Consider the following 20734-nt stretch of genomic DNA (forward strand, 5'->3'; position numbering starts at 1 on the left):
GAAGGTCACAACTTGCAGTCCTGCTGGTTGCTATGTGGACTGAACTGGTAAAGGCCTGGGCCATGAGCCCAGTAACTCAGTGCCAGTCATGGACCACCTGAACAGCACATCAATATTGCACAGTCAGTTGAGAGCAAATTGGCTCCAGAGTCAAGAAATAGCAAAATTAAGGTTGAATATAAAATCCTAATTTGGGCACCTTGTGTATATTCACTGAGACAGCTTTTAATAAGTGGGCGTATCGTCGCGTCCCATAATTGTGTACAGTGTCACAGATGTGCCAGTCAGTATGGATGAACATTTTTCATAAGCTGTGATCTCTCATTATCATCCTAATGCATACGAGCAAAGGCACAGAACAACAGCTGTAGTATTTGCATGAGGAGCAGCAGCAGGTGGGACTTGGCCCATATATAACTCCATGCATACTGCACACCTCCTGGCACTTGCAGGTCCCAAAGCAGTAATCAAAGGTATGCGGCACATATCAGCCCCCTCCTATGTACATGGATTAATCCCCTGTCACAGAGGCTTTTGTGTAGTGGCCATTGAGCTGGGGTTTCTGGATGGCCAGGAGCAGCAGGAACTGGAGACGAGATATTCAGCCCAGAGCCACCTCTAGACCACACAGCATGGGACAGGAATCCCAGCTAAATAAAACTGATGTTGAAGTCTCCATGTGGCCTACCAGCACTAAAATAAAATATTAGCCCAACATCTAAAAGATGCTAAAACACTTATCGTATCAATATGTAAACAATGGCGCAGGCTTCGTTTAATGCACTGTGAAATGCAGCCAGCTGCGGCCAGAGCACTGGGACTCCAGGCAATTGTGTCAGCTCTCTTCTCTTTCCTACACTTGTTTTCCTCACTTTCTACATCAACACCTAGAAATAATGACTTTGTTCACTAGTTGCTATGCTCTGTCCACAGGTGACTGTACCAGAGCAATCATTTTTAGAGGTTGAGGTAGGAAGTGAAGAACAGTGTGGAAAACAGAGGTAAGCAGAAAGCAATTACCCAGGCTGGAATTTGGCCAGGAAAGAGGCCATTTCCTTTACCAAGAGCTTTCTTAGGGAAATTGATTTTGTGGGTTGTGTTTTCTAGAGTACTGAGTAAATGAAAGACAGATTTTGCAATGTATTCTTTCAGTTATTCTTACTTAATGTGTGTTGAAAAATCAGTATTTTTACAAGAGACAAAAGGTTTCTATAGTTCAGGGGTTTTCAGCGTGTCACTGGAATGGTGTCCTCGGTTAAACAATAACCTGTCTGCCGTTAAGAACAGTGCTGCCGGACAACGTGCTGACAATACTGAGCACATACAGCATTGCATATTTCTACCCATGTACCACATGTTTTAGAAGGTTTTTATGCTAAAATTTTAGGGTCTGCTGCTGCTGCCACTGACCTCAAAGCGATACTCCCACAAAGTTCAATGTGAGAAAGATCTGACCCTAAATATCAGTGTCTTTAAAAATGAGTTCTTGTCTATGAACTGGAAGCAAAGCATCTGTACATTTTCCTTCTGCTATTGTATTTCTGAAGTTGAAAATCTACAGCAGTTTTTGTAGCTGAACCAACAAGCACCTCCCTTCATGTCGCTGTCAATTTAAACGAAGGATGTTCTGTAGGGACTGACCAGTGAACAACAGCCTTTAACCACGTTAAAGCAAGTAGCAAATTTCCAAAAAACTCTTGAGGTTATTGCAAGAGTATTTGTGACAGAGTCCACGGAGCTTGAAAGGCCAATGGGAATAAGCTACTGTAAAAGAGGGGAGGGAAAATATGAGTGAGAGGAAGAGGGGGAGAGAGAAGGTTTACCAACCGTGTCAGCAAAAAGCACATTGTCAGCAAAGAGGAGGACGGTTACAGTCTTCAAGCTGGGGTTCAAAGAATGAATGCTACAGAGAGTCTGTCATCAGTATGTACTACAGCACCTCAAAACAGGGTAAGGATAAGTATATAGAATCCTGGGACCTACTCTTGGCATACATGGAAACTGAAGATTTCTTACTCACCCTTCCTGCAAAATGTTTTTTGAATTACTGACAGCTCAACATGCAAAATGACCCTGAGCAGAGAGCTGGAAAATCTGGTTTTGCCTGCAAAAAGAAAGGAATGGAAAAATTGAGAAATGTGTATTTGTTACATCCAAATATTCAAAACATTTTAATTTCTTTATAGGAGTGCTTGCAATTGCTCCATAATTTAAAGCTGAAAAGTATCTTTTATTTATGAAGAATATGAAGAATCTTGGCACTTACATTGAGGAAAACAATTTTTTTTGAGGATTTACAGACTTAATTATTAACTCAGATTAATTTTTTTGATACTGTACATACTGTACATTTTGCAGTATTGATAGTGTTTTAATGATATTTTTATTTTATACCAGAAAACTTTGCTTCCAACACAAAAATAAAAATGTTTAACTCCAAGATTTCTATGTAAAAAACCATGCTCTTTCAAAATGCCTCCCGTCATCTGCTGTTATCAAAACACAAGCTGACATAGCTACTGTCATACTGAAAATACCCATCTCCATTGGCTGTGCGTTGAAATACACTCATGCACGGCACGGTAATGCTTAGTCTCAAATACATTCATGCTGTTAAGAAGACAAATGTGGTTTGCCAACATTTTTCATCTTCTGCAGCACTGAACAAGTGGGCCCTTCTTCTTGTATGTGCAAGATGAACATCTGTTGATGACTTCAAGTAGCAGTATGAGAAGGCTGAGCAGAAGTTATAGTGAGATATTTAGACATTTGTGAGAGACAAGTCTCTGATTTAGTTAAAGGAAGAAAAGAGATGTTTTGCATTTATGTCTTCTCAGACTTTTTCTGAATAGTCTCTTCGCTTATGAGGATGGGATGAAGAGTCCCTAAAAGGAAATTTCAGGTTTGTACCTGGAGCACTTAGACCCTGCTGCAATCTGGGTCTGTCACAACCTGTTGGGAACATGGAAAAGGTGTTAACTACACACTGCAGCCTCTACTTCTACCAGAGACAGTTAATAGCAAAATCACTGAGCCTGTGCTGAGGAAAAGAAAAAACAGACAGAAAATATTAGGGGAAATAAACAGAGACATCTAATTCCAAGTCAACCCAAATCTGCAGTCCAGACATTACACAACAAAAAAGCATACCAATGCCTAGAGGAAAAATTAGCAAGAAATACTTCCTTGGTCTTGCTAATCTCAGCCAAACCTACCAGTTTCACATCTGCCACTACAGGGCTGAAAAGGTGAAGGACAATTTTGTGTAAGCTCAGAGCAGGAATCAAGTGGCCCCGTGCTCAGACCCATGCTCCTGGAGACATGCAGAGGGATTTATAAAATGTGCAATGGCAAAGATATGTAGTATGATAGTAGGCAAAAAACATGTCTCTAAAAAATTGTAAGAAAAAAAGTGTAAAAGACCCATCTAGGCAACAACTAAATCAGTATAGCTTATGCTATAGATAGTATTTATCTCCAGTATGTTCCAAATCCAACACTTAATAAATGGGAGCAAGGAGCAGATGCACAGTGATGACCAGCAGATTGAGTGATCTGGACACACACAATACTGAATGTCCAAAAGCAAGATGCACTTCTGATACATTAGGTAGATGAGAGATCACACAGTATTTGTACGGCAGAGAAGTGAAGATTCCCAATTACTTGTGACCAGCCTCCTCTTCAGGCCTTGGACGCTTTCCTGTACCCATGGAAGAGTAGTGCTCTCATGTGAGCTTGTGGCTTTTGCTCAGCAGGCTGCAGTGAATACTCTAGGACGTACTTTTCATTCCCAGTCTTTGAGGGAAAAACATTTCATGAGTGGGAAGTGGATGGGTCTGTGAATTCTCTAATGGTATAAATGTTACTGGAAAAGCTATTTCATAACATAATGTTCACCAGAAATCAAAGCCAAGGCAGCAGAAGGAGAACATGGTGACAGCAGGCAGGGGAGAAGCAGAGCTAAGCTTTGCTAATCTCAGGGGAGTCAAGGAGAGCTGGTCCATGGACCAGACTACTAATGTGGGTAGAGAACTGACAACAGCAGTCAGCAATGCAGATGCAAACTCATCCTGTTTTGCAGACGGTCCCAGCCACTGAACATTGACAGGCTCCGCTGATCCCAGGAAGCCTGTTCTCTGCACTGGTTGGTGATAGATCCCAAGCCCCATGCACTACTGACAACATGAGGTAGTCCTGAAGTGTCGCATGCCCTTATTTTAGTGAAGCATTGTACCAGAGGTATGTTTACCTGTGACTGGAACAGTTTAAGCAGAAGTTAAAGCCATAAAACTATTTTGTAAAGGATACACTGTCAACTATAATATTGTAGCTCTGGTCATTTATATCAGGGCTCTGCCAAATTTTATAGAAGGTACTGAGGGACCCATCTAATTTTTGGTTGTTTAAGTGCAGATGCCTCAGCTATGCCAGTTGTACAGGTTCCTCCAAGGTTGGCACAATGGGCAGAAATAAGCACCTGCAGAGGGGTAATTCATCCCACCCTAAGACAAGTGCTTTGTAGGTAGTACGACTGTCTCTGGAAGCCACGTTGTCTGTTTGCAGCCTACCTGGATTTGATGCCGCTATTATCAGGTAGGATGAACTTCAATCAGGTGGTCCTATAGACCAACCAACAGCTCTGGACAATTGCTCTAAAAGTTTCATGCAACACCCAGCAAGAAATGCTGGCTAGGTCAAAATCTGATCACCTACATAATGTGCCCAGTACACAGTCTCCTCTTCTGTGAAGCCCCTTAAATGGAGAACACAGTGCATGAACCTGAGCCCGCCGGGTTAGCCCTGTACCCCACTGCTCGGTTACAACAGCACGTTCTGCAGCCATTGCACAGGACCAGCTGGAGACACTTGTTAATGAGAACGCTGGTGCACTGAGAATGACAACTGTGACCTTTGGAAATTCAAATGAGGTTTGGCACGTGTATCTTCCAAATGACTGCTGTGACACCCACCAGAGCTCATGTGGATAGTGGGGATGTCTCAAAGGCAGGCTTTCTGCTTGCTTTACACGTGCTGTGACCCAGCCTCCTCCCCCCCGCAGGAGCACAAGCTTCACATGCTTCTGTGCATGCTGGACGCATGCTCACACACTCAGCTGGGGCTCTGGAGCAAGGTGTGCTCCAGGCTTTGTAATGTGAACCTACCCACTTGCCTGACAACATGAAAGTGAACGATGTGAATGTGTCCAGGCTCATGTATAGCTGGTCCCTCGATGCCTTTGTGCAGGTCCTAGCAACTATATTCTTTCCCGTACACTCAACTTGCTCATTCAAATACAGTTCACTGGGATCCAACCCTCTATTTTCACAGAGACAACTCTGGCTGTTCCCTTATCTTCCTTCTTTCCTTTCCCCCCGCTGCCTCACCACGATGCATGCTAGCTCTTGCTAACCCATGCTGAAAGCACTGTAAAGGACCATTACTTATGGGGAGAGAAGGGAGGGTGAAAGGGATAATATCTAAAAGCTCACCTAGATCATCTGGAACAGAAAGGTTATGGGAGTTTTGGGAAGAAAAGGATTCCCTGCCACATGACAGCTCTAACACTTCCTTAAAATCCTGCCTCTGTCAGGAGAGGTTTGGCTGAGTTGTCCCTCTCTTGCTGAGCAGGGAGTTCATGATCCTACAAAATGCCCTTCTGAGCTCAGGAGGAGGAAAACAGAAACTCGCAGAAGACTGCAAAGCTATAAGCCCAGCATCAGGCTTCACCGCCAAGACCTGTGAGCATCTGGGGTCTATTATCCAAAGACTTGTTCAGGGAAAAGCCTGGGAAGAGAGTGGCACAGAAGCATATTGTTATTATGGGAGAAGTGGAGGGATTCCTAGGCTGTGGGGAATGTTTGCATGTAAAGAGATGGGTTTAAGTTTTATTGATAGCATAAATCTTACCATTTTCCTTAGTTTCCCTTTTCTCTTCCTTTTCTCCTCGCATGATCCACACTGTATTACCAGAGAAAATGGGGAAAATTAAACAATTTAAAGAAATTAAACAACTAATTGGTTCATTCACATTAATTTTGAATACATTAGTAATAAAACAAGCAGAACAAAGTATTAGAAATATAGACTAGACAAAATAAAGTGCATATACTGCTCTGTTAATACCTTTGTCATTCTGTTAGAATAATGTTGAGTTATGCTTTAACCTGACTTAAATTATTGTCTTAGACCACCTGAATCAGAAATCCCAGGAAAAATGGAAAGGGCATTTATAGTACTGCAGATACTACTCATTTACAGACTAGTGACAAAAAGAACCAGGTCTGCTGTTAGAAACCCACGTCTACACATCCAGTGTCCTGACAGTGTTTATCTAAGCTTTCTCCCATTCTTGGCTATTGATGTCCAAGTTGTTGGGGAATTTTTTTGGTTTTCTTTTTCTCCATCATGCAGAGAAAAATGCAAGACAGACAAGTTTTCAATAGTTGCTTCAACAACTGCTCAGTCAGAAAAAAATGAATTGTTGGGATAGATGAGATTCAGCAATATCGGATGGTGACCACCATGGTGACTAATGTTAGATGGTGCCAGGAAGGGCTGGCTTTACACACATGTAGTCCGGCCAGCCACTACACCAGTGTGACAGTGCCCTTCACAATGTACATAGCTGCGCTGCTTTCCATAGGCACCATCAATGGCATTAATGCAATTTAGGAACTCTGTTCTCTCAGAGTTAACTATTATTGAGGCAGATAATCCTGATGTTAAATATGTAACCAGTGATTCACGTATACTAATTTTGCATGTATTAGTAATAGACAAACAAAACCTCCAGAGGCAAATTAGGATTACAGGTTTAGCAAAGAAACATAAGTTCACCTGCATATTGGCAGTTTCCACTAGCCTTAGGTAAACTACAGTATTAACCACCCTGAAAGCCTCCCTTGGCACAGCAGCAACAATTGCGAGCACTGATCTGGTTAGTCACACACCTGTACAGCCTGAGCTAGGCAGTTTGCAGAGAGCAGGTCCGACCCCGACCTGGATGTGGTTTGGGCTCCTTTGCTTGTGTGTTTGGGGAGACGATGGTCAGGGCAGAAGACTCACGAGGTGCCACGAAAGCCCATTTATTCCTGCAGAAGGTCTGGAGTTGCTGCAGGTGGTCCTACCTCTGCAGGGCAGGGCAAGGTAGGGCAGGGCAGGTCCCCTCAGTCTGAGCCAGCCGACTTGCACCAGAGGCACCAGTCAGCAGCGAGGGATCCTGCAAAAAAAGACGCAAAGGACTGCTACCTGCCGTGAGTTAAACTGCTAATTTCCTCACATGTTTGTCAGTAATCATAAGGAAAAAGGATAAATATCATGCAAACCTGCATTCGTGGCTCCTCTCATGGTTTGCAGTGAGCTCAGGTTTTCACTTGGGGAGTACAGTAATGCTTACACAATCAGAAATGAAGGTGACAAAACAGAAAAATGAAGGACAAGGTAAATGCAGCATTCATAAAAGTAGCAAAATGAAGAGATGACTTTTCTTACATTACTACTTATTTTGGATTTTTATTTCTCTTCCCAGGCCCAAAGGATCTCCCAGCAGAAGCCCAGATCTGAATTATTTAAAATTTGAGGTATAATGAGGCTGTATGCTTGGAGAATATTTGAACCAGTGCTTCTGTAAAACCAGGTCAACACATGATGTTGATAACTACCTTTGGATGCCTGAATTTTGAAGGAAACATTTGCAGTAAGGAGTAAGATAGTGTCACTCCTGTGAACTTGACACAGCATGAACTCATACCAGCGTCACCTGAATGGAGTGTGTTTGTGCCGCAGGTAGTGTGGGATGATAACTGAATTCCAGTTCCCACAAGAACCTCTGTAGCACAGAAAAATGGCTCATGATGCAGTGCTGAAGTAATATGTTGCCTATCTTAAGAAGAATAAACACTGCCTGAAAGCTGTTTTTTTGTTATATCCTAGAGACATGCAAAAGCTAGGATTTTGATTGGGTTAATAGAAAATTCAAATATAATTTTTCTCCTTATTTGTGTTATCTTCAGGTCTCTCTTTAGTAGGTTTAAACTGAGGAGACGTGAGGATAATGACACAAATAAGGGGGAAAATTATATTTGAATTTTCTATTAACCCTATTCAGTCAAGATGTTTGGGATGTTTTATACATGCTTTAAGAAATGGACAGGGAAAACAAATGTTTTCTGAAAGCAATCAGATGAAAGTTACCACAGGCTGGTTTTAAGCATGCTCAGTCTTAGCTTTTATTCATGCACATCAATATGTACCACTGAGAGAGCGAGTGAGCAAGCATGTGAGTGTGTAACATCCTTACCCAGTGTCCCCGAGGATCTCACAGGGGTGCCGGGCAGACAGATGCACGGGCGGGAACTGTCCTTGGTACTTGGGAGAAATAAAGGCCTTGAAGAAGCAGAACTCATACTTGAGCGCAAACCTGACACAAGATTAATGTCAGTTTTAACACTGAGAGTACCCAAAACAGCCAAAAACATGGGCCCCAGTCCTGAGCATGTCTGATCCCACCATTAATGTTGAGGAAGGGGGAGGGAAAAAGGGCATCAGAACTGAATCAAAGCTCCTGAGGGACCTGAGCCAGGCTTGTCACTGCAAAATCTCTCCCCCGAGCTGCTAGTGAGCATGACACATGCTGATACTAGCTTGATGAGATGGGCTGGAGCCACCTTCTTGGGAGTACAAGTGAAAAACTGCAAGGCAGAGCTGGACAGGTCTCCATTTCTGCCTTAAGTGGTTCTAAAACCATCAGCAAAGACTAGGGAAAGAGAAAACAGAAAGCCTGCCTCCACACTGACTTTTGGGGGAACCTCCCTCCCCCTTGGATAACTGTGCAGTAGGATAGAGAACGCTGGTATAGCAGGACCAAGAGTAATCAAAGGGGACTAGTTTATATGCCCTCCTAGTTTTTTAATGAGGGCAGCACTTGACTTTCTCTAGAGGAAAAGGTTTTAGATGATGTCTGCAATTTCTTCAAGAACTAACAGCCTCTATCCAGGCAGAGCACCTCTCAGGAATATGCTACCAAGGCAAAGAGAACCCAAAAGAGCCAATGCACATTTCTGTCACTGCCACAAGAGGTAGGGAATGAGACATGGCAGATGATGGCACCAACAGCATTTAAAAAATATGGGATACGGATTGATGAAGAAAACATTAAGACTTCAAAAAAAAAAGATAAAATTTAGGGAGTTCTGCTTCAAGGAATAAATGCTTTGAAAGGAGGAGATGGATTACAGTGGGAAAACTGCAACTTGTGGCACAATTCAGGGGTAAGAAAATGGATTCTGAACTACAGGTGGTGGTGAAGAGGGAAGGGAAATCAAAAAAAGAAATTAACAGAAAAACAGAATAAAAAGGGAAATAGGATAACCAAAGGGAACCCTTATTAAAAAGGAGTATCTGAATTGACAGGGAATACAAAAGAGAAGCGCTCTCTGTGCATTGCTCCTCCAGAAAAATCTAATAATGCTAAACATTGTTTTTCATGCCTTTTCTCAGTCAAGTCTTTACTTGATTCCAGCAGACAGATTCACAGCTGTAACTGTTTTCTTTCTAGCATATAGATTTAAGACCTGCAATATGTAACTGCTGAATATCAGTATTTGCAAGAATTGGAATTTTAATGTATGATTTTTTTCATGAATAATTTGTAACATATTGTACTAGTTCCCTATCACTTTTAAACCACCACCAAAAATGACAACTTTAATTAGATTTTTTTTAAATATAGAGAAGATAGACTGAGGCATTTGGGAGCCAAACACATCATATCTTTTCCATACCAGTCTCCAGGTGATAACTCAGATTCAGAACAGCTATGCCAGCAAATGGAACAAAACTTTACACATAATGTAATACTCATGCAACTATTCAAGTACAGTGTATGCACCATTTTATCTTCAATGAACTGTACTTGCATGTGTAACTATTTCTGGAGCACTGATAGGGTGAAGCTCTCATCTTCAGAGTGAAGCTGGTATTTCATCTTATTGTCAAACAGTTGCTTTTTACAGGTCACGAGCTTTAGAGTTTATACTAGTACTGTTGCTGGCCTGAGTTCGTGAGAGCCAACAGAACCTTCTTAGGGTCCTGCCCCAAAATCTAAAAAGCTCAATGGCAAAACAAAGAGCTACCATAAAGGTTATCCCAGAACTAGGTACCATTCTTACACCTTCTCCCCTCTGGTACCTATAGCTGTGTGCACATTGAAAAGGTCCTGTCTCAGGGTCACAGTACAAGACTTTTGAGTCTCTCTGGAAAGAGAATATGAGAGAACAAATCACACAAAAACTGCCAGTCAGAACACTCAGGGCACTAGTGGAAGGCATTTAAAAATCATCCTGGTAAAGAACAGTTGGGTAAATGCCCATTTTAAACTTTAGCTTTGCCAACTGAGTTGTCATGGCTGTACTCACAGTGCTAAGGAGTTTTAGTTTACTGAGTTAGTATCTAAAAGTCCTGTAATCTCAAATACATACCTCACTGAGATCAACAGGCAAAAGGCTAAGTTGGATGGATGAGTATGTTTCTGTGCCACGTGAAGCAGAACCTTATACTCATAAACCTGCCTATACAGCAGAATCTCAAATGTTTGGCCACTTTATGATGATCTTACACTCATTTTGTTAGTGAGTCTTTGCATATTGTGTTAATGTCTCTAAAAGATCTTCGTTTTCTCTCAACAACACTTACCTACTGTCCCTCCGCGTGAAAATGGGGCAAAAGGTCAGAAAAAGGAAAATGAAAAGTAAAATCTTATTTCCTGAATCATTACTTCCAGCACTATCTAGATTTTTTTTTTGAGAACACTCATCTAATTTTTGATTATCCCAATCTCGTGTATAGTGGCAATTACTAGAACATCAGTAAAATTAATATCACATTTTCAATTTTCAAAATTTCCTTTTCAAAGAAAAATATAAAACCAGATATTTAACTATTTTTACTTTACTCAATGAAAAATTTAGAAGCAGCAAACAATGATCCATTAATCCATTAACTGATTAGCTTCCTTAGATGGAGGATGTAGACTACTTGGCATAAACACAGTCTGTAATTTTAGAAACTAAATGCAATCGCCAAAGAATCCAAAAACCCCACCAGACAGCAAGATACAACAATAATGCAACAAGATGGAATGATAAAGACACCGCTTGTTTGACAGGATGACAGGTATATATATTCTAGCATCTTATCTGAATTCTATTGCTACAGCTGTGCAAAATTTACCAACACATTTTTCTTGCTTAAACTGAAAAAGATAACTTCCCTTTCAGAGATGAACATGTCCTCCACCCTATATATACTGCAATTGTATTGATATAAGCTAACAAAGGATGTAATTTTTTTTATTAGCAAATGTAAATAAAAGATGTAATCTTTTAGTGCAATCAGCTTCTGAAGTCCAACTGCCAGCAGTCTGCTGTTTTACAAGAGCTTCATGCATTTTAATTTTTTTAAAGCCACAACACAAATACTGCTGTTTGTTTTGCATCTTTATGCTGTATTGCATTTGTCCACAAAATAAATAGGGAAGTATCATGAATATGGACCTTGGTGAAAGAATAACAAAATACTGTTGTTAAGGAAAATGTACAATTTGAAAATTTGTCTCATGAATCATTTTTCAATTTACCAGTTCTTCCCAACTTCTTCTAATCCTTTCTTCTGCAACTAGCAACATTTTATAGCAGATGACTTGAAATGAGTAACATGTGAGTAACCTGCAGTGCCTGAGCTCTACAGGCCAGTAAGTGAAACTGTGTTAGTAGAGCACATATTACAGGAATCAGATGGGGGACTTCTAGTTACATAAATTAAATGAAGACAGACTAAGAATATCAATAAAGTTCTAAACAACCTTCAGGGCACAAACCTCAAGTAAACAAGTTAAAGAAAGAAGTACTGTTTAAATACATAGTTTTGGATTCTGGATATATAGCTCAAGATATGAATGCGTGAAAGAGGCAGTATTAACATTATTATACATTTTCTCATGTCAAGTATATATGATCACTGTAGCAATCATTTACAAGCTCTGGGTCAAGTTTATCCTGGTATGAAACAAATTATATTTTTGCATATAAATGCATTGTTATTTTAAATTCTCTCTTCCACCTAAATACCAACCTGCATTACTGAATCAAGCTGTTAATATGATGCTTATGTACTACCAATGTTACTTCTAAGAAACTTAGATACAACACAAAATGCTTTGTCTTAAAATCTTTGTATTATTCCATGGCATATTCAACATTCTGATAATAGCTGTTAGTTTTTGCTTACATTAAATTCATCATGTCTAGAAAGTACAGGTTCAAGACTGACTCTAGTATTAACAGTCTTCCCTTTAGGCTGTGTTTTCACAGTGTCTCAAACTGCAAAAGAAAGAAAATTACTAATAGTCCCCTCAGGATAGGTAATTCAAGTTATTTTCTGGTTCTTTACATGAATAAAGTTAAACTACAGATCACTAGCATTTTCAGGTTATCTCAGGATCCTTCAAAACCTCTTGAGGAGCTCTACAAGTATAAGAAAAAACACCAGATTTTTTCATTCTATCTAGGGAACTAATAGGAATAATAAAAATCAAAGTAAAAAAATGCATTTCTATTTGGACTAATAGTCAGTCTGCAAAAGTTAGCTTTGTGTTTTACATCTGCATTTTAATAAAGAAAATAATTAGTAGTTCTATCTAACATGAGATCTGAATACAGTAATAAGGTAATAGAAGTATAATAAAAGCTCTACATTTCACAAAGCTCTTTGCAAATGAGAATTTGGAACTAAATTCTATTATGTTCCTTAAACACTTAAGGTAAATAGGATAAGATAGATTTTTTTTCTCACAGAAAGCCAATTAATTTGAAACAAATGTGAAATGTCACCCCTAAACACTACTAAAACTTGCACAAGATCACGTTCATCTTGAAAGTTTTTATCTTTCAAGAAAACTCAGAGGATTTTTGCTGTTGCAAATAAAGCGGGATATCCACCCAGAAAAGCACCCAAAATTATCACCTCCAGGTGTACATTTTGGTATTTTGTTTTAATGTAGCCTTCAACCCCCCTGAAAAAAACTAAATATGTTTGGAGGAGAAAAATATTTTTCTCAGAAAGAAACTTTATTTGTCCATACAGTTAAATTTTAAAACAGATCATTTGCATTTAGAGTAAAAAGAGCACTGTATTAGTCTTCAGAGCCAACACAGCCTCTTTGTGTTTATATTTATGTTGCACATGTTTTCTCAAATTCTGAAAAGGAAATATATGTATCTATCCAGAACTTCTAACACAGCCGAGGACTGAACTAAGGTTCAGCCACATATGCTATGCTTAGCACGAGCATCGAATAAGGTAGGTAGGTCAAAAGTCAGCAACTCTGGAGTCCTTCCTATAACTGAACTTGGTATGTGGGTGCTGAACAGGTTTTCTTATAAATCAACCCTTTACATACATTAGGAAGAAGATCTATTGAGACTGTTGAAAATTTGCATGACATTCAGACAGCATTAAACTGGGAGTTTGGCTTTTTGTTTGTTTGTTTGTTTTTTAAGCAAGTCTAGTAAATAGTTGACATTTGTACCCTGAAGTACTCTGAACAGCTGCAACACAGTGATGGGAGATCACACAAGCTACCACCTGAAAAATAATACCTGAGCATCTTATCATATGAATTAATGAGCATAACTTAACCCCCTATAAACAGCTAGTATTTTTATCTTTTCTAACTGGAAGGAGAAACATGAAGCAGTTATACATGCTAAAAGATTCAAGGGGACACTGCTACAAAACCGTCAGGGCACACATGTAGAGAGACACTGAAAAGCCTTCAATTACATAAGGATAATGGACTGGAGATAGCGTTCATCTTTTAAAACTGTAAAAAAAGAAAAAAACCTTTAATTCTCTTTTGCTTAAAGTTTTTTGTTTGAATAACTAAAGTCTGGTCATAGTTTGTCTGAGAACTGTACAATTATTGCAATTCCTATATTTTGCAACAGCATTATCTGTTGGAATAGGAAGTGGATTATCATATTTTGCCTAATTTGTGGTTAAGTGGTACACTTTGAAGGGCAACTTTTATGAGATACCAGCATCTAAGAGCAACAAGAATATGAGGAATGTTAAAATCTACAAATCATTCTCTGAAATAATTTAAGTGTAGTAAGAAAAGCATGCATTCACTTCATTGGGATAAAGACTTCAGCTCCAAATCTTTCCAAAGCAAGCATTTATTCATTCAAAATATTTTTTACATTGGTCAGAAGAGTTCAGCCCAGGCATTTTCCAGATAAAAAAATGTCGATAGTTGCAATTAAGTGTTATGTAAAATAACATTTAATTCTTGTGTCTTCTAAACTACATTCATGTCTCTCAAAACAGTATTAATCAATTAACAAAAGAGAATGGGCACCACAATTTTTAGTAGCTTGAGGTACAATGTTCTCTCACTGACTACATACAATCACTTACTTTCTGTAACACACATGTTGCATAAGCACCTTATGTCTTCTTTCTTTATGCACTGCATATTTTATTTTATTGAATTACTGATCAACAGAAGTGCCACTTACTGCGTAAGTTCAGATTATGTTTGCACTACGCAGCCAAGTATATGGAGCTGGTGCCTGCAAGTTGATTTTCTATGAACCTGGACATGCTCTCCATATCCATTATACACAGTTGGCTGAAACATCCCTAAAGCAGTTATTCAGAGTTATTCCAGAAAATCTTGAAATACAGTCTGTTCAAGCTTGGAGAATAACATAAATTGTCAAGGATGCTGATGACACTATCACTACTCTTCAATGCAAAGGACTAAAATCTGGGGTTGGGAATTTTAGCTTGTAACTGCAACTAATAGTTTTTTTCCTTTTTTTTATTTGAGAAATGTTTTAATCACAAACCAAAATTAAACAACCTACTTCAGGTGTCTGCAGCCTCTCCATTTCTCACCCAGCACTGGACATGGTGTTCAGTCTTACCTATCCCCAAGTACTGCTTCCTCTTGCACTGCCACCCCAGCTGGTCCAGTCTCTGTACCTGCCTCATTGACACTCATTTCTTGGGAGGCTGTAGGCTTGAACCTGAAGGACCTCATAGGACCATAAATACAGGGATGGAAAGAGTATGCTGTAAAAAGAACAGTGCCTGTCATACAGCAAAACGACAAGATGCTCTTGCACCCTCCACCTAAGACTCCAAGCCCAGTAAAGCGGAGCGCATTCCCGCACCTCCAAGCACAGCTGGGAAGTGGTTCACTGCAGAGCCCTCCTAGAAGCCCATGGTAATTAATCATAAACCACTTTCACCCTGTGTAGCACAGATACTGTGTTATTACCACAAGCCCTCATTTTGCTAAACATTCTCAAGAAATATCAAAAAATATTCTGTTATAAAAAACTGTTTGGTGTCATGGAATAATGAAGAAGAAAAGTTTTCTCTTCTGATTCTTATATGTGAATCACCAACTTCACTAGCAAACATAACAATATAAGAAATTAAAACCTAACCACTCTATTTCTTTTGCCTTAAGTTGCTGCATACTTTCCAGTGATGGTAGCTACTCCGATTATTCACTTAGTCTCTTAAGATACACTTTTTCTTTCAGCTGAAAAGCAGATATTACATCACTTTTTTCCTGTAAAGCATAATAATGTAAATATATAATGTTTAAAGCATAATAAATAAGAAATGTTAGATAATAAATTTATTATCTCAAAATAACAAAATTAAATTTCCTTTCTAATGTTATTTTTATGACCTATCAGTACATTACACTTGGCAGCAGAATCCAGCTGGAATTTACATATATCTGTTTCGAATGTACTCTCTGTACATAAGGAAGTCATCTTTTCCCAGTGGTTGCATGTTTCCTCTTCCAGCCTGAATGTGAGCATGAAATATTTCAATTGATTTCCTATCAACTCTTGGAGGCTGGACTTCATAAATGTTGTCTTGTGAAAAGGATGAGATGGGTACTCTGGAAAACAAACAAAACAAAACAAAACCCCCCACTGAATATTTGGATCATTAGGTAAAAATTTTCCAGAGAGAAAGAAGTTTTTTTTTTTCCTTTAAAGATACATGAGAGCCAATGAAAAGGTAACTTGCCACTCAATAATTCATTTACCTAGATTGTTATCATGACTGCTGACCTGGTAAGACTCAGCTTTCCAAGTAGAGTAGTTAGGTAAGATGCCACTAATCACATTACGGACTACTTTCTGCACTTTCCTTACTCTGTCCTCATTTCTTCATTCTCAGATCTGCTACAGTCAGTAAGCACCTAAGCTGAAACTAATCTGTGCCAAACATTATAGCAGATAACCAGAAACCTTAATTGCATTATCCATGTAGTCAGTAGCAATTATAATAAGCAAGTGATTATACTCTGAACCCATATACAGAAAGGATTTATCAGATAAGAATTTTCCATCTAATTACTAGGAAATAGACAACTATTATTACTAGCAATAGCACTTTGTCCGCTGGGACAGCTGATATTTTATAAAAATATTTGTTAAATAACTTAGTACAATGAACTTCTATCTTTGATTCCTAATACATAAACCTACTCCTGTCTTATGAGAAATAAATGTAGTTTGAAAGTTTACACAGAACTTGAGTACGTCAGACCTTTTTTAAGCACTATTGTGAATCAAACTCACTCATGGAGAACTGTGCCCATGCCTGGGTTCCCCAGAACAAGTTCCCCAGAACAAGACAGACAACGGCATATGTGAATGAGCCCAGCGAAGGACACCAGGATGATCAGAGAGCTGGAGCACGACAGATGAGGAGAGGCTGAGCTGGGTTTGTCCAGCCTGGAGAGAAGCTCACAGCGGCCTTATTGCTGCCTACAGCTGCCTAATGGGAGGGCACAGGACTCTTCCTGGAGGTGCACAGTGACAAGACAAATTGCAAAAGGGACTGCAAAATACACCAAGGGACATTCTGATTAGATAAAAGGAAACTTTTCTTTCACCGTGAGGGTGGTCAAGCACTGGAAGGGGTTGCCCAGAAAGGCTGTGGAATCTCTGTCCTTGGGGAAATTCAGAACTCACATGGACACGACCCTGAGAAAACTGCTCTGATGTGGCCCTGCTTTGAGCAGGGGGTCAGATCAGATGACCTCTGGGGATCCTGTCCAATTTATATTACTTTACGGTTCTAAAACAAACTCTTCAGTAATAATATGTTCTCAACAATTGACTGCAAGGTAGCAACAGAACTATTTATACCCAATATATAATAAATAAATAAACACTAAAAGTATCTGTGTAGTAAATCATTTTCATTTTAAAGCACCTTTGCTATTAGGAAAGCAGTATCCATAAATATACTATGTACATTTCCCAGCAATACTTTAGTAATTAATTTACAAAATACTTCGAGTTGAATAGTGCAGATATTTTAACTATGAGATAGCAGATTGGTTTGGATTCTGCAACAGGACATACCGTGTTTAATGTATTGCTGTCTAAAGATAACCAATGCATTAACTTTTCCTTCTGTAAATACTATTTGATTTATAGAAAATCAAAATCTGAAATGAGGGAAAACTATCTGATAGAACTATGAGTTATCTAGAACAATAGATGCAATCCTCCTATAAATGCTAAACGGGAGAAAAATATTTCTTGATTATGAAAAAAATTGACATATATGTTTTCAAGAATTGTCTAAATCATCAGCTTCATATATTTTTAGTTCATATTCAGCTGAGAAAGCTGATTTACTTTCTAGATATCTATTAAAATACTGCTGCTTTAATTGTGTTTCATGTGACAGTCCTTTCATTTGTTATTATGGGCCTTGGCTGCTCATAATTCTTAGAATGGGAGAAATGGCAAATAGTCATTCTCTGTTTGCCTTCTCCCCATCTCTACCATACACCCAAATGTATTTAGTCTCTCCTCATACACTTGCTATTTTCTGATCAACCTTGCCACCCATTTATGTAGTTTTCCTAGGTCTACTTCAACCTTTTCAATAATGCAATGACCAAAATTGCATTTAATACCTGACATTTTCTTTTTTTACTACCTTTTCCATTTGTCATCTATTATTTTAGTTACTGAAGACAGATTTTCTGAATATTTTACACTACTTAATAGCATATTGAGATAGCAGCCAGAGGCTGAAAAAAGGTCAGAATAGTACTGTTAAATATTGTATTGGTGTATATATATATTTTTGGACTCAAAACATTTCAACTAAGAAATTACAGCAGCAACTTCCTGTCAAAGATCACTGTTCCCCAAAGCAGACATTGACCAGCACAAATGTAATACAGATTCATCTGTATTAGCATCATTGCAATATCCCACAGAAACCACAGTCATGATTCAGTGTCTGGATGCTTCTCAAGAGACAAGTTATCTGTGTGTTTTAAAAGGCAAAAAACATACCAGCCAGCGAGCTTCAGGGGTCTCATACCAGCTTTACACTCTCAGTATGGTTACAGTATAAAAGTTTGAACTGTCTATCCTCTTAAAAAATTAAGAAAATATTTAGCAGCCCTTAGCAGAAAATAACAAAAGCATTTAGAAACCCGAATTTCTGTTCTTGGGAAAAAATCAGTTCTAACTTCAGACATCAACTTCTTTGAAGAAAAAATCTCCTTATTTAGATTTTCAGTAAATAGTTTGTTTTTCCGAAAGCATTTAACCTGCAATAAGCAAGCACGGTCTCATGCTGGGGTACCTCTTAATAGCTTTACAAATTATGTTTTCAACTCCTGTTGCAGGCATATTCTACAGAAGACAAACTCTAGCTGTTAAGAGTAGGTCGACGGTCCCTATGGTCATTGTGGTTAAATAACTGGAACACAAACGATGGCAGAGCCCTTCTATAAACGAAATATAGTAATGGTCATCTAGTAACATTATGACCATGCACTAATGTTTGAGACCATTTCCAAACCAGGACCTCTACTAAAACTGCCCAAAACTTGCTCCCTTATTTTATAGCCTTTTATTAAAATATAATGACAGATTTTGGATGTTTCATAACATGATGGTTTATTAATGCTATAAAACTATTGCAACATGTCATGTAATGTAGTATGCCTAATATTCCACTACTATTGGAATATGGTTTATATAATAAAAAGGTTTCCATATTAAAAGTAATATTTTTCAATTTCACCTTGAAATTTATATTTTTCCGCATTATCTCTCAAGAAATTCAGATAAATTATCATAAATTACTTTTCCTTTTAGTAGAATATAGGTATACTATTTTATCTGAGACAGGTTTTTTAAAAAAATATAGACCTAAGCAAAATACCTAACTAGAAAGTGTGCAAATCAGCTAAGCAAGCAGATGCACACAATTCAGTAATTCAAAAAAATTTAGTAATACAAGTCAATTCAATCAATTTATTATGATAATATTTTACAAGGTCTATTTACAAAAAAATCCAGTGATTCCCACGAAACCTTCTGAAAGAGTTGTTAAAGAACAAGTCTCAGGACATCACCAAGCAAATACAAGACAGTCAACACTATTCAACTTTTATACAGTAATAGCAATCATTTGATTTTGAGACATGAAAAATGACAACTACCTCTGGGTTTAAATTCAATCAAAACTGACAATGTCAGATGAAAGGATATTAAAATACAGATTTGACTCGCTCTTTCAAATTTCCATCACATATATTTTAAGTCTGTGTTAAAAAGATGGAAAAATTAATTTCTGGCAAGCGTTTAGTCCATATCAAAATATTTTTCCTTGATACTAAAAGGAAAGAAGATTTAATTGTTTGTACTTTGTAAGAAAGCAAAAGTCAAAGGTCAACTATTTTGTCTTGAATTGTTATGACATCATGGTCTAACTTTGTTGGTATTTTTTGCAACTTTAGCAGAAATAATATCACTTATTTGACATATAGTATGAAGGGATAGAGTCACAGAAAAAAACCCTCAAAACCTTTGATTTTAAACAAGGCTTAGAGTACTTCAACAGAAATGTCTTTTCAACTGCTTTTAACTATGACCTCCCCCAAAACAAACAAATAATTTATCTTATGGTCCCATCTTACAAATTATAATTACCTAGCAGTGTAAAACAGCTATACAAAAAACCTACAATTGCATAATTTCATATAATAATGCAAAATATATTTTTATGACTTGTATAAATAATGGAAACTGAGGACAGAAATTGGACTTGCGAAAAGTTTATGTACACATAAGCCACAGTACTTCCTGATTTTAGTGAGTTTTAAATGAGTACATTGCAAATTTGGAATAAATAAATATACTGTAAATGTTTCTCTCCTGGGATTTTGCTGAATGCATGTATTATGTTTACTTGTTATAATTACAGTTTCCTAATAAAATACCACATTTAATTGAAATGCCAGCCTTCCCATCATCCTCTTACTGCTGCTTCCAAACAACTACATCAAAGCTGCAGTAGAAACTGCACTGAAAACTATCCTATCGAAGTCCTAGCGCACGAGGAAGCACGGCCCGAAGAAGGGACGCTGTGCCCAACTGTCTCTCTTCCGTCAGATGAGACACCCAAGCCCTCCTTCCAGGACCTCTGCTAGGGAACAGGGAAGAAGTCATGCAAAGCAGTCATTCCTCAGACTTGGGCTCCAAGGAAGAAAAGTGAGGTGTGAAAAATGACACCTCTAATTCTTCTTCCTTGTTATTCTTATTGGTTTTACACGTGAAGTGGTTTGTGGTAGGGAAACATTAGCCAATTCAGTTCC

General features: G+C 38.4%; 1 protein-coding gene across 1 annotated transcript in view; it reads right to left on the minus strand.

The window, feature by feature from the left end:
• Positions 1-14221: 14221 nt before the first annotated feature.
• FIG4 (FIG4 phosphoinositide 5-phosphatase) overlaps positions 14222-20734 on the minus strand; it is an 81563-nt gene continuing 75050 nt past the window's right edge. The window contains exon 23 of the mRNA XM_067293870.1: positions 14222-15988. Within this exon, the coding sequence (XP_067149971.1) occupies positions 15811-15988 (178 nt within the window). The 3' untranslated portion in view covers positions 14222-15810. The remainder of the gene's footprint in view (positions 15989-20734) is intronic.

Source organism: Apteryx mantelli, chromosome 3 (assembly GCF_036417845.1).
Source record: "Apteryx mantelli isolate bAptMan1 chromosome 3, bAptMan1.hap1, whole genome shotgun sequence".
Taxonomy (NCBI): domain Eukaryota; kingdom Metazoa; phylum Chordata; class Aves; order Apterygiformes; family Apterygidae; genus Apteryx; species Apteryx mantelli.